At 38.3% G+C, this 17,500-nt stretch overlaps 1 protein-coding gene across 3 annotated transcripts in view; it reads left to right on the top strand.

Moving 5' to 3' along the window:
- The window catches only part of UNC80 (unc-80 homolog, NALCN channel complex subunit), a 221,428-nt gene that overhangs the window by 57,094 nt on the left and 146,834 nt on the right, over window positions 1-17,500 (top strand). The window contains exons 14-20 of one of the 3 annotated variants that reach the window (XM_039249973.1): window positions 1,995-2,126; window positions 6,087-6,234; window positions 8,326-8,474; window positions 10,621-10,787; window positions 11,536-11,634; window positions 14,891-15,105; window positions 16,384-16,490. In XM_039249973.1, coding sequence (XP_039105904.1) covers window positions 1,995-2,126; window positions 6,087-6,234; window positions 8,326-8,474; window positions 10,621-10,787; window positions 11,536-11,634; window positions 14,891-15,105; window positions 16,384-16,490 — 1,017 coding nt within the window. Of the gene's footprint in view, window positions 1-1,994; window positions 2,142-6,086; window positions 6,235-8,325; window positions 8,475-10,620; window positions 10,788-11,535; window positions 11,635-14,890; window positions 15,106-16,383; window positions 16,491-17,500 lie in introns of all 3 variants that reach the window. The other 2 variants (XM_039249971.1, XM_039249972.1) reach the window with 2 other exon arrangements.

Below are 17,500 nucleotides of genomic sequence, written 5' to 3'. Positions count from 1 at the left end.
AAAATGTATGTAAACCAATCTTCCAAATCAGGCCCTACCCAGGGTGAATTTTTCTGAAGCCAAGAGGGACTGAAATCCAGTGTAATCTCTGCTCACTGACGTCTTCACCCAAGGGCTGCATTTACTAAAAGGACTCATCTTTTTCTGATTCATTTACCCAGAGGAATGCCTTTTCTAATTTGCACAAAGTTGCCTCATAGGGGAGCAGTATCCCACACCTAGATATAATAATTAACATTTTTCTGCTATTATTGTGTGCCTCACATATTTTGACTCCTGTTCGCCTCACAGCTGTATGATATAGGTATTATTATGATTCCCATTTTGTAGGGCTCAGAGTGGTTAAGTAGCTGGCCCAAGGCTATGGAACTAAGATTTGAATCCAAACTAAAAAAATTCTGAATGTCATATATATTATATGACATTATATTAATTATATATGTGATATATACAATATATGTGATATATGATATATGTATATATATTATGTTAATAAGTATTTATTGGTAAGTCTGAGTCTTCCATTTGCAACCATCTGATCTATATAATTTCCAGGAAACACACTAAAATATAGAGATGTGTGTGCAGGAAGTTTCCTGGGGTGTCCTCTCAGGATCAACATCTATGAGGTGTCAAAGAAGCAGGATGAGGTAGAGATAGAAGTTGAACTGTAATATAGTTGTAACAGAGAATTCAGCCCATCACACAGAGGGCTCTAAAGCAAGGATGGCTCTTCAAAGTCATCTCCAGGTGGAGGAAGGGAGCCCACCTTTATACACCCCCATCCACCCACCCACCTTCATTATGCCTTTGACCAGCCAATGGAGGCAGGTTGCCACCAGGAAAAGCATAACCTTGGGCAAGGCAGCTTGCTTTAGCTAAGAGCAATGTCTGAAGAAGAGCTCAGTGGAGCTCAGTGTCAGCCATTAACTGGCTCAGAGAATAAATATTCATTCCTGCAGAAGGCATCTAAGTACTATATCCACTACCTGAGCCAGTAGATTGGATAAGGAAGACCAGCTGCATAACGTTAGGGAAGGAGAGTCTACTCTACCCAAATTATGGAATATGATGTCCAGATAACTCCATCTCTTTCACATGGTACCCACATTTGAATACTTCAAATGACTATCAGTGATGAAGGCAAATAGATTTTCCCAGAAGCTACCCTCTTCAGCAGGCTTTTGATAGTACCACCAGACAAGGATTATTGCTAAATTTCTGGAACTGATCAGTGTCTGGAGCTTTGAGATTTCAAAGTTTCCCATGGCAACTTCTGACATTTTAAGAGATTTTCTAAATTTACATTTTCACTATATTGTAATACTCATGCCCAAGCAAAGTAAGAATACAAAATTTGTCAACAGTCAGCTTGTTTCTTCCTTTGAAGGTAAATAGGAAGCCTTCCTGAGATGAATAATGAGAACAGTCATCATCCTCTCTTTTGCCCATTTAATTCCTGTTGTTAGTGAAGTACATAGCTTCCAGAAAAATGGACTTCTGTGGGTTATTTCCAACAAGACCTAAAGATTCTAATAGTTTTCCTTTCTATTTAATCAGTTTACTGTGCAGAACAAAGGAAATAATGTATAATGGGTAAACATTGCTCTGTAAATTGTGAAGAGCTCTTCCACAGTCATGTGATTCAGATTGATATATAAACATTGATAGTCCCCATTTTCTGTCTCTAGTTGGTTCTGATAGTCTGCCAAGGATACAGAAAGCATGTTTTCTAATAAAGAAGTCTATATTTATATCCTTTAGCACTAGCAGGTAATCAAAATGCACAGGCACTTTTCTTTCTTTTAAATCATATTCTGAATTTAAGAAAGGTTAACTTGCTTGGTGAGCTCTTGACAATTCTGTCTTCCAAGTTGCACATGCTTACCATAAATCATTTAAAATTTGGTTTAATCACAAAATGGAATCTCAATACTAAAAGGGCTTAGTGACTAAGTGAACAGATGTTTTTCTTTCTTGTTTGTGGGTGCTAGGATGAAAGTACACCTGTAAGCAACCATAGGCTTGCTCTGACCATGCTCATCAAAATAGTGAAGTCTTTGGGATGTGCCTATGGTTGCGGTGAAGGACATCGAGGGCTCTCTGGAGATCGTCTGAGACACCAGGTATTCCGAGAGAATGTAAGAGAATTAAAGTAGATTCCATTTCCTCTCCCTCTTCCCTCCCTCCAATTTAGGAATGAGTCCTTTGACAATGAGGGTCAGTGTTCCCTGCAAAATATTGTATTTCATAGGGATGGTTAATGCTGATTTGGATTGGGAGGATTCCCACAACATATCTCAAGACTTCTAAAACCCAGGCCTAGGAAAGCTTAATTGTGAAACACTTCTGCCTTCTGCCTAGGGCAGGCCAACTCCCAGTTGGTGAAAGGGTGTATAATTGGAAAGTGTGAATTAGAGTCTGAAAGACCTATGCAAAGATAAATACATTTAGCAAGTCTCTAATGGTCTGTGACAAATGACTTTTTTTTTCATCTGCCTGGGTACTATAGAAACCTATTTTATATTAAAGGGGTTAAAGTTTAAGATTTAGTTTGTTATTCTTATGTAGATAGGGAAAATGGCCCTTATTGGGACAAAACAGGACTGTAAAAGTAACCCGTCATGTTCTGGCTGCTTTGTTTGAGAATGAACCTTGACTCCTAAGTTTTTGAGATCATGTCCCTTTGAACTGTGTGAAACTTGAAACTCTGCACTTGGGCTTGCAAAGCATAATGCTGTCATGAAACATGGTCTCATTCCAGCTCATTTCATTTGCCTCAGCTGATCGCTACATTTCCCTTCACTCTTGAGCAATAACCCACCTCCACGGCAAGTCCGAGCTGGGACATTTGCCTCATGCATATATTCGAATTGAAATCATAAGAAAATACCATTGTGAAAATTAGACTTTTATGCAAATTTGAGTCCAGGAAACCCTTTGGCATATTTTGGCAGAGTTTTAGGATCATGTCAAAATCTAATGCCAGCCCATTTTTTCTTGGTGTTAGTTTTTGTCATGAAATGTTCACACAGTATTAGCATGCTGGGTTTCTTTCTTAATGTTTTATCCACCTATCTATCCATCCTTGTCTCTTTCTTTTATATTCTATTATGTTGTTTTATATTAGTTTATTGAATGTAAATGGGGGATTATATTCACAGTAATTAACTTCTAAATTATGAAACCTGGCAACTTTGACCAAGATCTAGATTTTGAGGTCCAAAATTTAAATATCAAAATAATAATTAATAAGGCAATAGAAAGCTGACATTGCCCCCATCTTTGCACATACATATGCTATTTTTAATGTTTGGTTTTTAATTCTAGCACAGTAGGAATAAATGCCTTCAAGGCTAAATCATTATCACTCCTCATACAGAAGACCAGTTCATGAAATGAAACACTAAAAAATAGTCAGTGCCATGCTTGAGTTGGAGGTATTAAACTGGCTCTGAGGCCAGAACCTGTCTTTTAGACTTGAATAAAACAGGAGTATTGGGTCAGAAGCCACTTGAGAGACCATTGTTGTTGCTTAGTCTACCATGCTTTCCTTACCAAGACTACTGAATATTTCGTGTCAGGATGTCAGACAGTTTTTTACCTGCCTTCTCAGCTGTGCTGACTTATATGGCAACTCTTCCATTCCCTTGTAGCCCAGCTTAATACTCATTATAGGAATTATATTTGCCTATTTTTACTCAGCAAACACATTGTCCAAGATATACAAATTTGAGAAATTACTCCTGGGAAAGTATAATTCAAGAAAGTAGGTCTTTACACATTTCTAAAGCATTGAATTTTCAGAGGTTGCTTAACTTTTAAGATGTTAAGAATATTTCTTACTTCTACCAGATCATGGCCTCTATACTTAAAAAAAAATTTTTTTTAATCATTTATTCACTTCTGAGAGAGAGAGAGACAGATACAGAGAATGAGAAAGGGAGGGGCAGAGAGAGAGGGAGATACAGAATCCAAAGCAGGCTCCAGGCTCTGAACTGTCAGCACAGAGCCTGACATGGGACTCAAACTCAGGAATTGTGAGATCATGACCTGAGCTGAAGTCAGATGCCCAGCTGACTGAGCCACCCAGATGCCCCAAGCGCCTCTATAGTTCTTGGAAGAAAGAAAGAAGGAAGGAAGGAAGGAAGGAAGGAAGGAAGGAAGGAAGGAAGGAAGGAAGGAGAAAGAGAGAGAGAAAGAGAGGAAGGAAGGAAGGAAAAGAAAGAGAAAGAAAAGAAAAAGAAGGAAAATAGATAATTACTATAATAATATTCATCAAAATGCCTAATAATTCCAGCACGTATCTTTTACATTAACCATTCACTGGTCGTCCCAAAATATTGAAAAGGAATTCACTCTGACAGTTTTATATCTCTTAGAGAAGTTCAGAATATTAATTCAGAATCAAAATACTTAAGGTTCAATACCCTGATTCTTGCTTAAACTTCCCACTGAACTCATTTAGACATTCTAATAACCTCTAAACAGTACATCTGAAACTATGCTGTCATTGGAGTATTTTGTAGAGAATATAGGATAATTTGTGCTTTAGGGCTTTCCAAAACAGGATTTTAAAGTGCTTCATAATTATTGCAATGAAGATCTTCACATATTTTTATGGGGTAATAGTTAAATACTACTCCATGAGGGAAATATTTTATGTAAATGCTTTGAAAACATAATTTTATAGCAAACAGCATTTATTTTATAAGAAGAAAAAAATGAATTTGCCTGAGAACCAGCAAACAATAACCTTTCTGGAATAAAAACACCCAATTTCTCAATATTCTAGGACCTACCAAATGAAAACAATTACCAATCCACCTGACTTTGTAATAAATAGCCAGAGAGATTACCACAAGATCATACCACGAAGTTTGTTGCTAATTCCAAGTTTCAGTCTTTTATAATCTTTCTTTCCCTCTCAAATTTTTCCAGAATCTTTCTCTGGGAGTTGATTTGTTAAAATAGTGATGTAACTTAAATTTTCTTCCGAGAATCCATTAAGGACCCACCTTACAAGTTTAAATTCTTAGGGATTGCTTTCTCTAATCTTACTTCCATGATTGTGCCTAGCTGTCCAAAGTTCTCTATCCTCAATTAAGGAGATTAACTCAGACAAAGTCCTTGACTTCTCTGAGCCTCAATTTCCTCTCCTGTATTATGGAGATACTCATCAAATCACAGAGGTGTGAAAGTCAAATGTTACACAATTACAAGCAAGAAACATGTTTTAAATAGCAAAGCACCACCCAGATGTGATTTTTCTCTCCCTAGTAGAAGACTGGGAGGCTTCTAATGACCCTAGATACTATCAGCGCATTCTGTCTGTGGCCCTCTGCAGCCAATGGCTGTGACTTTATTTGTTCTGATGGAGAGATTATTCCCTTTCTCTTTGCTAGATGGCAGAATTATATTCTGGATTATCTGAAATATAGTTGTGAGTAGCAGGGTCTAGCCAATGGTCACTTGGTTGTCATATCTACAAGGCCAAGTTCTGTTTAAATATCAAACTTTCACATTGAAATGTAGACAATAAGCAAAGTAGACATGCCTTTATTTTATGCTTCCTTCATGCTTCAAGGGTCTTCCCCTCCTGGACATATATGAGAACACTGGATACCTATTTCATATATCCTTCTCACCCCCTCCATTAAATCTACTTAAGTTCAAAATAGCAGAACATGGGAGTGGCACCCTTCTTCCCATTGCACAAAGCCTTTGAGGTTTTCTAAACCTCGATTACCAATTCTATAACCTGCCTAATTTTTATACCTAGAGCTTTGTTCATTATGATCTTAAAATCTTGATCTTGGTGAAAAGATTGTATTCCTCTGGCACCAGCATTAGATGTTAGCCTTGGGTTTTATTTGACAGCCCTTCTAAAAGTAAAGTCCCCCATACTGCTCAGCTTAATCTCCACCCCTTCCTTGCTTGGACAAAGGGGGGCTTGCAGGGTTGGCCAGCACCAGCCATCAGGAATGGACGGAAGCCTTTGCCTTCTGGAGGTTTCTGTCAGACTAACGGTATCCCTAGCTTAAGCTGGTACCTGTGACTTCTTCACTTTTCTTCCTTCATTGCAGGCCCAGAACTGCCTCACTAAACTGTACAAGCTAGATAAGATGCAGTTCCGACAAACCATGAGGGACTATGTGAACAAGGACTCTCTCAATAATGTAGTGGACTTCTTGCATGCTTTGCTAGGATTTTGTATGGAGCCAGTCACTGACAGTAAGTAAAGCTGTGCTGTGTTCCGAGGAGAGACCACTGTGAGGTGAAGCAGGTAGAGTTTCAGAGGTACCCTGAATATGTGGGGATAGAATTTAGAGGAAAAGGAGTGTGTGTGTGTGTGTGTGTGTGTGTGTGTGTGTGTGTGTGTGTGTGTGTGTGTGAGAGAGAGAGAGAGAGAGAGAGAGAGAGAGAGGGAGAGAGAGAGAGAGAGAAATAGAGTATATGCAAGAGAAACTTGCACGTTATCTTTGGCAACACATTTGGAGGCTTTCTGAGGAGAACTTACTTCAGCAAAGAGCATTTAGTAAAGCTGTGACATCCGCACCCTTAGCCCCTCAATCTATATACTATCACTCATAGCACTTCTCTCTCTCGTACCACTTTCTATTTTATGACCACTGAGGCAGAAATCAAGGAACAAGGGAGTATAGTCATTAGTTCAACAAATATGAAATGACCATCTATTATGTGCCAGGCAGACTGCTTGGGAATTTTATTCACAAGATAAAAGAGGAAAGAAAAGATATATAGAAACATAGTAGTAACATAATATTGACATGCTCATATACACATGTATACTGAAATTTTTTAAAAAAGGCACATGGATATATAGATAACCCCACACAACATTTTAGAGCTTCGTGGTTTTGAGAAAACTCTACTGTAGAGACCTATGGTATAGGTGAACACCACCTGCACTCATAATAGACCTAACACCTTCCATACCACTTGGATGCAAACACAGTAATGAAATGAAAGTGATGCATGAAGATTGAGTTGAGTAAAATACACATTTTAATTAGAGCCTGGGAAGAAATAACTTCTTTGTGTGAGCTTTTGTGGTTTATATAATACATGTGTGATAGTTGATTAATTTATAATGAAGATCTATTTGATGAATTTAGAAGCAGTTTTCCTATCTATATTGTTCAGTGATCATATTAAAAAATATATTGTTCCTCTATAGAGCCCCTAAAACAAAGTATGTTATCAGAGCAGGTTATAAGCTGAGCTACATTACAAATTTTAAAGAATAGTTAAGTGAGAAGAGCGATTTCTGATTACAAACAATTTTCTCTATTTTAAGCTATTTGAGATAGAAACTACACACAAAGACTAAAAGATTTCTTTCTATATAAAATAGTTCTATATAAAATACAAAATCTAGGGCTAATCCCTGGCCAGTAGGCAGAGACAGTGAGAGGTTGTAATAAAGTGATGAATCCCTCCTGGGACTCTTGAGAGATGGAAGTAGCTCCCAGTGAATCAGTCAGCCAAACACACAGGTCCCTTTCTGATCAGTTTCAGGCCTACATACATCCTGACCGTACAGTCCACAGATGGTTCAAAGTCATTAGGAATCTTCTGGAAAGGCTCCCAGAATACCTAAAGTCTCTGCTACAAAAGGTCTGTGGCTATGTTAAAAAGTGGTATAAAATGCCATAGGAGGATGATAGCCTCAGTTCACTGGCATTTTGCATTTCAGTGAGTTATAAGGAAGTGGCTCTAAGAGAGGTGGTAAGCTTTCCCTCTTGGTATGCTGAGTCTGTGGAAGCAAGAAGCTGCTGGAAGTTCTATGCAGCTCATGGCAGGACTCAGTCTCCTTTTTTATCGCCAATGCCAGTATGAATCCCCGTCAGGGCCCTTTCCCACCACTTCCTCCCCCTGGCCAGCTCAGGGGGTTGGCCCCCCTCACTCCACTTATGAAAGACTGAACAATTTCCACTGGGAAGCCAGCATTCCACACCACCAAAAAGGCTGAATCAAATAAATGCTCTCTTTAGTGAGGGATTTTTACTTTTTAGGTGATAACCTGTTTAAAAACTAGGTCTAAATGTCTTTCTTAGGGTCAATAGTTGATTCTCCATTTTTGCTAAGATTTATCAGTAGAAACATTCCACAGCATGATGGAATGTATCATAGTAAAGACTCTGAGGGAGACTCTGAGTTGTTTATCTCCAAAAATCTTTAATCTTTTTCTGAATTTCACATAGCCCTTCACTAATTCCTAGGTGGCAAGTACTTTGTTACTTTTTTAACCTGTATAGATTAATGAAAACATTGTCTTGAATTAGTGCCTTTGCATTGCAGACAAGGCTGGGTTTGGAAATAACTTCACCACGGTGGACAACAAATCCACAGCCCAAAACGTGGAAGGCATCATCGTCAGCGCCATGTTTAAATCCCTTATCACCCGTTGCGCTTCAACTACGCATGAATTGCACAGCCCTGAGAATCTGGTGAGAAGTTCACCTCTTCTTCCCACAGGGGTTCTTGGTCTCTGCTCTAAGAAAACTTCTCAGTCATTGCCATGAGATAGACAAGCTAAAGTCTAAAAGTCTGCACTTTAAAGTTAAAATCTCTATTTTCCCAAAGTGACGAGTAGCTCGTGGTGAAGTCTCAGTGACACATTTCTCCTCGTTGTTACTCATTATCCTGCATGAAAATGACTTATCTTCCTCTTCTACCTCATTGGTTCTGTGGTGATTGCTGAGATAGTTGCAAGGTACTTTGAGCCCTTAAAAAGAAAGAGGGGCTGGAGCCCAGCCTATTAACTCATAAAATATTAAATAATACTATACCAAGCATGTTTTGAAACCCAACTCACTTTAAGAATTAAATATGCTTCTGGAACTGGTTTTGTTTTCTTTTATTGAACACCACAATTTTTTTAGTTACTCCTCATAAATGACTGTGTTAATTAAACTACTAATGCCACAAGTAGTGTGGAGGAAGAAGCAGGTTATAAGTTAGTGCTTAATTGCTACCAAGGAGATTGTGGTTTGGGGTACAAGAAGTAGATTAAGGCTGATGGATCTGACACGACTAGATGAATTCATTTCTTTCTGGGGAGTAAAGGAACTTGGCTCTATCTTACCAATCTGTTACATATTGTGACTTCTATGTAGAAATTAGCGCACTTATACATATTGACACTATCTGCTAATCTACCGAAATCAAGGAAATCATTTTAAGCTATTGAAACTATTCACATCACTTGAGGTAAACAAACTAAAACCCCAAACCAAAGGCAATTTAATTTTGCTGACTGTCAAAGCCACCTCAGCAAAGTTCTTGGAGCTTGAGAAAAACATGGGCACCATCCATGCATTTAATTTGGTCATGGCAAGAAGTAATTTGACAAGTTGATTATAATATGTGTGAATACTTGTTATACGTATTAGTTTGCAAAACCATGTATACAAGAAATAACTGTATTTCTTAACTTTCTTTAAATAATCTTAATTTTGACTTAACTCTCATTTCAGAATGGCTGAAAATTAAACCCCAGTCATTCTTGAGTTTCCTTACTTCATAGAGTGGTGCAAAGATCCCAAGTCTTTGGTAGGACTTGGGACCTGAGAAGCTCCATGGGCCTCCATCATCAGTTCACACCTCTTATTTCATATACTGCTCTCTGCTGCGTGCTTTGGGCTGGGCATTCCAGTTAGTTTGGAACCCTTGTTTTGGGGGTTGTGTCCTTTCTGGGGAAGAGCTACCAAAGTATACAGGGCACAGAGTATTTCTGACCATTGGACTGAAAAAACATTCTTTCCATCTTTTCCTCAATTACTGTTCCTTCTGATTTTTTAAGAGTCATGGACATGATTGTCCCAGTGTTCTTAGGTTTTGAAACAAAGTTATCAAGGTAAGTGCTTTTTTAGGCTTCTGTGTCCTGCTTTCCCATGAACCTTTTCTAAGGCAAAGAGTACAGTAACTACCTTCTTAAAGAGAGAGGGGGGAATGCTGATTGAAAAGCTTAATATCTCAAGAAAAAAGGTCCTGTATATATTTTTAAATGTGGATTCATCAATACACTGGTTTTAATAGCCCTATATCACTGTAGTTCATAGTCAGGTTCATATACAAATGGGCTTCAACAGACACATTTGTTAAATATGTCAAGCAAAATGAATTGTCCTTGAATACCAGACTCTGTTAGAAGTGTCTAGAAGAGTTAGCATATTTTATCATCGTGATGTAGAAAATTTAAAGAAGCTGAGTAGAGACTGAAATCTCCAGTCTAAACAAATTTCTGATTGCCTTTTTTTTCAGACATCTATTCAGAAGTCACAATTAAGAGAGAAAACTAAAGCTTGGGAATCCATTGGTTTAAAGTGTAAATTGATGTCTTTCTAATGATACAGCCAACTTTCTGAATATGAAGCATGGTAACCATCCTTTATCCTACTGGCAAAGTTCTTGATAATGCTGCTGTAGAAACAATGGAGAGACAGTGTACCATCGGTTTCATTGTAATAAATTGTCGTCCTTTTATGATTCCAATGCTAACCTAAGTCTAAGGAATTGGCTTCTTCCTCTCTTTCTGTGAAAACCATTTAATCACACGACTTTCCCCAAACCTTCCTTCTTGCATCCAAACAGGGGTTGTATTGTGACATCCGTCAGCTGGTCCAATTTATCAAAGAGGCTCATGGGAATGTCTTCAGGAGAGTGGCCCTCAGCGCTTTGCTTGACAGTGCTGAGAAGTTGGCACCAGGCAAAAAGCTGGAGGAGAATGAATCTGAATCTAAGACTGCAGGCAGTAAAAGGTTGGAAGCTTGAGCTGTATATAAATATTAGTGTTTGGCTTTTATCAGTGGAATGTAATCTTCTGTTGTACAATCCATGTGGTTCATAGCATGTGTAACTAGTGCAGAGATGGTGGAACTATCTTGAATAAATGGCATAACTGGTGATAGTCCAGCTGCAGCTTTGAAAAAGGATGTGTTTACTATCAAATAAACCCTACCTCTCTATAAAACAAAGCTCGTTAATTTCAGGCTTGCATACACTTGACTTTTACTTTACAGCTCTCAACAATATGGTGAAATGCTATCTGTGTGTTAGTCTTTTCCATAGATAATTTACATTTTTGTCCAGAGAGGAAAAACAATTATTGATAGCATATCCTACTGTTCAGTAAGTAATATTTTAAACATGGCAGAATATGAATTGCTGAGCAGTCCTCTGTTGTTTTTCTTCTGGTAAATATGTTTATTGTATGCCTATTATATAAAATATGACACTTACCAAGATTAAAAGAAACTTCTAAATTTAAAATCCTGTTTGTAGTTAATAACTCTGTTTGTGATGATGGTGATATACTTAGGCAATAAGGCAGCTAGGTCATGAATTAAATGGTAGGATACAAATTTCGTACAATATAGACTCGTGCTGATAGGGTTTGAAAGCAATATATGTTGTCTATAAGGGAGTGTTTTGCTTTATGAAGTTTATGAGATATTGAGGAGTGGTGTCCTGTTCTGTTGTGATTGGTGGAATGCACTATTTGCATAGGTCAGAGGCAGGAAGCATTGTGGAGAAAGGCCAAGTGTCCTCTGCACCTGAGGAATGTCGGAGCTTCATGTCTGGTCGCCCCTCACAGACTCCAGAGCAGTAAGTAGTATTGACTTTTTCTTTTTTCTTTTTTTTTGTCTCCAGGGCAATGGGCTGAACACTTCCTGCTGCAAAGAAATCATTTTCTTTGAACATTGCCCTGCTTCTGACCTTTGCTTTTCATTCCCAAAGCCACTAATCTCTACAAACCCAAATCACAAATAACCAACCTCAGGACTACAGGAAGCTTGCTTAACTGAGAGTCCCTTTTCCAATCTCTACCCCACTTCTGCTTTTCTTGCACACGCCTGCAGATAAATCATGAAAAATAGTGTGTCTGTCAGGTGGGGTGGAGATGTCATCCACTCTCTTGCTTAAAATCACTTGTAACTTTTTTAGTGTTTATTTATTTATTTTTGAGAGAGAGAGAGAGAGCGAGAGAGAATGTGAGAGCAGTGGAGGGGTAGAATGAGAGGGAGTCAGAATCCCAAGCAGGCTCCATGCTGTCAGCACAGAGCCCTACACAGGGCTCAAATCTATAAACCTTGACATCATGACCTGAGCCAATATCAAGAGTCAGACATTTAACTGACTGAACCACCCAGGAGCCCACTTAAAACTTTTTAAAAATTTAAATGTATTAATGGCTGTCAATGTGCTCAATGAAGCTTTTCCAAAAATAAATAAGATAAACTTCTCTTGTCCCCAGATTTAGCTGAAACATAGACTGTACTCCATTTCACCTTGGTATTCTCCCAAGATCCATTCCAATGTTCTCTGAAATCAATCAGTTTATCTCTACTTTTTATAATAGGAAAATCAAAAGCATCTTAAAATTAGTGCCCCCAGAAAATTTGAGAATTACTCTAGACACTAAACACACAGCCTATCTTTATGCAAGTCCCATTTGTATATATTCTTCTTTTGAGAACTATTTACTCACAAATGGTATAATCAATATTTAAAATACAAACATCACTTAAGGTATGTCATTTTACTTCCACAAACTCTGGTTTACTGTGAAATGATTATCCTCCCAAAAATTCTACAGGGTATTCTAGATTTTATGGTATACCCTCTCTACAGCCAAGGAGATCACCATCATCAAATAGTACTTGGTAATTCACAACAAGCAAAGAAAACCTTTAAAGAACAAAAACCTACATAGTTCTTATAGCAATTCAAAATCTTAGACACTGCCCATAAATGTCTGGAGAAAAGTAAAGAGAAGTAAGTCAACTCTATGAGTCTAAGGATCATGTGAGTTTTTGCTTACGATTATAGCTTCAATGCTTAGACAGCGCTTGGTTCCCCCTAGTAAACACTTAAAATCCATTTCATAAACAGATGAATGAATGGCAGTCAATCAGTGAAAGGATAGAATTGTCAAATTATCATTAAGCTTTTGTTTTCTTTAACTTCCTTTCTTAAATGTGAGGTTCAAGGAAGTCTTTAAGGACATAGTAAAAGTTCAAACACAAGCTCTAATGGGGAAAATAATGTAAATGGCAAAGTTCTATAGCTGAATAGCCACAAGACTAGTTAAAATTCTTTATATTCAAAGTATGAACAAAAAAAATAAAATAAAGAGGGGTACCTGGGTGGCTCGGTTAAGCATCAACTTCAGCTCAGGCCATGGTGTCATGGTTTGTGAGTTCCAGTCCCATGTCAGGCTCTCTGCTCTCAGCACAGAGCCTGCTTCAGATCCTCTCTCTCCCTCTCTCTCTCTATGCCTTCCCTGCTCATGCTTTTCTCTTTCTCTCTCTCTCTCAAAAATACATTTAAAAAAAGAGAGAAAGAGTCTTTTTCCCTCAAAGTAGCACTAGCAGCTTTTAAGCTAATATAATCAATGAGAATGATCTAATAAGTAAATTGGATTTTAAAAAATAAAACCATCTATCTTCATAGGTGATTTTGTTTTCTAGATTGCAAAATATTCTCTTTCTTCAGTGTTCTGTAAACACTGCCTAATATCAGCATTTAGCATGGCTCTGATCTTTCCCCTTGAATGAAAATACATGTTTTAATATCCTACATAAAAATTTCCATCGGAAGGGATGTCATAGAATGTTAAATATAGAGCTTTTCCCTGCTCTGAGTAGGCCCAGGAGATGAGCGTGCCCAATATCCTCTGTTAGCACTGGAGCAAGGTCAGTGCACAGTCGTGCCTCCTCCATTATCCTCTCTTTCTTCTGCCCTTCCCTCTGCTTCTGACCCTTCTCTTTTTCTTCCTCCTTAAAAGTCACACTAACAGAGCAATCACATTAATCATATCACTGGCAATAAGATAGTAACCACTGCTTTCTTTTTCCCCTCTTAATCTCTACCAATTTAGTGAGTGAAAATAGGGATCTCATTTCAACGGACCTTCCCCTCCCCTCCCCTCCACTCAATTCCAAGTGAGATTAACCTCTGCATATTATTGGCCACTTGTCTTTTTCCTCTTGTGGAATGCCTTAGCCAAAAATCCCTTTGGAGGTGTTCCCATTTGGTTTATTGAGTCAGACTAATTTTTTTTTTTTACATTTAAACCTTACTTAGGGGCATCTGGGTGGCTCAGTTGGTTAAGCCTCTGATGGCAGGTCAAGTCATGATCTCATAGTTGGTGAGTTTGAGCCCTGAGTTGGGCTCTGTGCTCACAGCATGGAGCCTGGAGCCTGCTTCAGGTTCTGTATCTCCCTCTTGGCCCCTTCCCCACTCACACTCTGTGTGTCTTTTTCTCAAAAGTAAAATAAAACATTGAAAGAATAAAAAAATAAACTTTTTTAAGTTTCTTTGACTTAAGAAAGCTAAATAATCAGGCATGATGAAAATAATTTAGTAAACAGATATGGGATGATGGACCCTGTGGGTGTGGTTGCACTTCACTTACTCATTTATTCAAATATCTTTTGTGAGTTTGTTTAGTACCAAGAATTAGACTATACTGGGGTGAGTGTAGGGAGTGAGATACAGTACTATACAGGCCTCTAGGAACTTCAAAAAATTAAAATATTTAGACATCATAAATGCTTCTGCTACTATGACTCACGTCCACAGATGAATACCTGCAATAATATTTGGTCTATTCTTTAAAGTTGAAAAAAAATGATTACCTCTGTTTGACAGCTGAGACATGACTGTTTTCAAGAAGAGCTCAGAGTCAAGCGTGGTCTCACTTTTTCCACTCCCACTCTGACTCATCCTAAATCCCAACCCGTCAAAGATCATCCTGCATGATCCTTGCGTAAATGTCATTGGCAGGAAGTTGAAAGAAACTGAAAGGAATTTCACATGTGTTGTCAGATGTTTAATTCTATCCTCGGCTTGCTTTCAGTGATGAACAAATGCAAGGAGGCAACCTGGGGCGGAAAGATTTCTGGCGCAAGATGTTCAAATCCCAGAGTGCAGCAAGTGACACCAGCAGCCAGTCTGAGCAGGATACTTCAGAATGCACCACTGCCCATTCAGGGACCACCTCTGACCGCCGCGCCCGCTCACGGTCCCGCAGAATTTCCCTCCGGAAGAAGCTTAAACTCCCCATAGGTAAAAGTATGTCTGTATTTATTTATGGATTCTCTTATTCCCTGCCATGGCCTCAAATCAGCTCATAATGAAAACAAAACAATGCATGGTAGGGTAGAGAAAGGGAAAGGCTTCAAGTCTTAGATTGGCTCATTTATTCATTCATTCATTCATTCTTTTTCAGCAGGTATTTCTTAAACCCCTACTATGTGCATTTATCATGTGCAAACACTATACTAGGGATCAAGGATTAAATGGTGAACAAAATTAACACAGTGCCCTACTTTGCTGAACCTAAAATCTATTAGGGGTGACAGTCACTAACGCAGATACAACTAAGCATAGTTGCAAACTGTACATTTTATGAAGGAAATATACATTGTGCTATGAAAGCATGCAACACCACCTGGCCTAAATTGGGGGCGGGAAGCAGAGATCAGAGAAAGCTTCCTGGAGGAGGAGAGATTAAGATCTTCAGAGTACTGGGGAAAGAAAGAGGAGAGCGCTCTAAGTGGTAGCAGTAAGATTTGTAAAATATTAGGAGGGAGGGAAGTAGAAGAACTAAGGTAAGAAGAGTGGCTGTATGACTATGATAGAGCAAGAGGGACCAGGGCATGTGGACCCTACAGGTCAGGTTGGCTCTTCATCCTATAGCCCTAATAGCCTAGGTGGGATGTTGAGCAAGGGAATAACACAAACAGGCTAACTTTTCCTAAAGGATCACTGCTTGGACAGCATACTGGAGGGAGCGCAAGTGGTTAAAGGGAGAGCAGATAGGAATCTACCTAGTAGTCCAGGTAGAGGTAATGGAAGCTTGGCCTAGGTGGTGACCATGTACAGAGAAGTGGACAGGTTTCAGAAACACTTAAGAGGTAAAATCGGAGCTGTGCTGCCAGCTCAGAGCCTGGAGCCGGCTTTGGATTCTGTGTCTCTTCCTCTCTCTGTCCCTCCCCCACTCATTCTCTGGCTTTCTCTCCTTCAAAATAAATAAGCATTAAAAAAAGAGGTAAAATCAATAGGACTTAATAGAAGATACGAAAGTTGTCAAGGAGAACTGGATGGAATATAGTTTTATTCACCAAAGAGGCCAAAGTTCTTTTTTTCCTGGTCTTACTCAGTCATGTAATTTTATGGCCCAACACTGAATATTCAAAGCATGTACATTTTGAAAGCAATTTGCCTTCACTTCAATTTATACCAAGCCATATAACTTTCACTGCTTGCTGAGCACATGCTGACATTTCTTTTTAATCCATTTGGGAGAACATGCTATAATGGACTAACTTTTCAAAAATGATTAAATAGGAAACTGGCTGAAACGGTCCTCCCTCTCAGGCCTGGCAGACGGTGTGGAAGACCTTCTGGACATCAGCTCTGTGGACCGCCTGTCTTTCATCAGACAAAGCTCCAAGGTAAGCAGGACATCACTTATGTAAGAGAACCTTGGAGTTGCTCATAGAAAAATGTCAGGACTGAGAAATGCTAAACACCTGGATGGGCCAGATAAGAAAGAGTTAAAGACCCCGTCTTCAAGTTGAACAAAGTTTGGAAACTTAAATGAGCAATGAAAACTAAGATATCTAAGTAGTAGGCTATTATAGAAAGGAAGAAAAGAGTAACAAAAAATTTTAATAAAATTATAATGCAGATCTAAATATGAACCTGGGTATTATTTCCCAGCGATTTTTGTGTTGTTCAGTTTTAACTTTATTTATTTATTTATTTATATTTTTTATTATTATTTTAAACTCCAGTGTAATTAACATACAGTGCTATATTACTTTCAAGTGTACAATATAGTGATTCAACAATTCTATACCTTACTCAGTGCTCATCATGATAAGTGTACTCTTACTTCTTATCACCTATTTCACCCACCCCACCATCCACCACCCCTCTGGTAACCATCAGTTTGTTCTCTGTATTTAAAAGCCTGGTTTTTTGTTTGTCTCTTTTTTGTTGTTGTTCTTTCTCTTGATTTTTAAATTCCACATATGAGTGAAGTCATTTGAAATTTGTCTTTGTCTAACTGACTTATTTCAGTTAGCATTATACCCTCTAGATCCATTCATGTTGTTGCAAATGGATTTCCACCCACCACTTTTACTCAACATAGTACTGGAAATCCTATCTATAGCAATCAGAAAAGAAAAACCAATGAAAGGCAACCAAATTAGTATTTCTCAGATATTTTAAACTTTTAACACTTATGTGAAATTCCTGACATCTCAAGCTCCTCCCCAACTATCTTGTATTTATCTAATGTTTCCTCCTGTGCATTAAAACACATACACATTCATCCTGTTTCTACTATTTTCACAACTACCTGAACCATGCTCCCTACTGAAAGGGATAAAGAAATTCAGAATAATTTTTCCCATTAAGTGTTTCTTCATAATACTGTTAAGCATTGTAACAGCAC

Source organism: Hyaena hyaena, unplaced genomic scaffold (genome assembly GCF_003009895.1).
Source record: "Hyaena hyaena isolate Hyena2069 unplaced genomic scaffold, ASM300989v1 scaffold_353, whole genome shotgun sequence".
NCBI lineage: Eukaryota > Metazoa > Chordata > Mammalia > Carnivora > Hyaenidae > Hyaena > Hyaena hyaena.
This window is presented reverse-complemented; position numbering and strand designations above follow the sequence as displayed.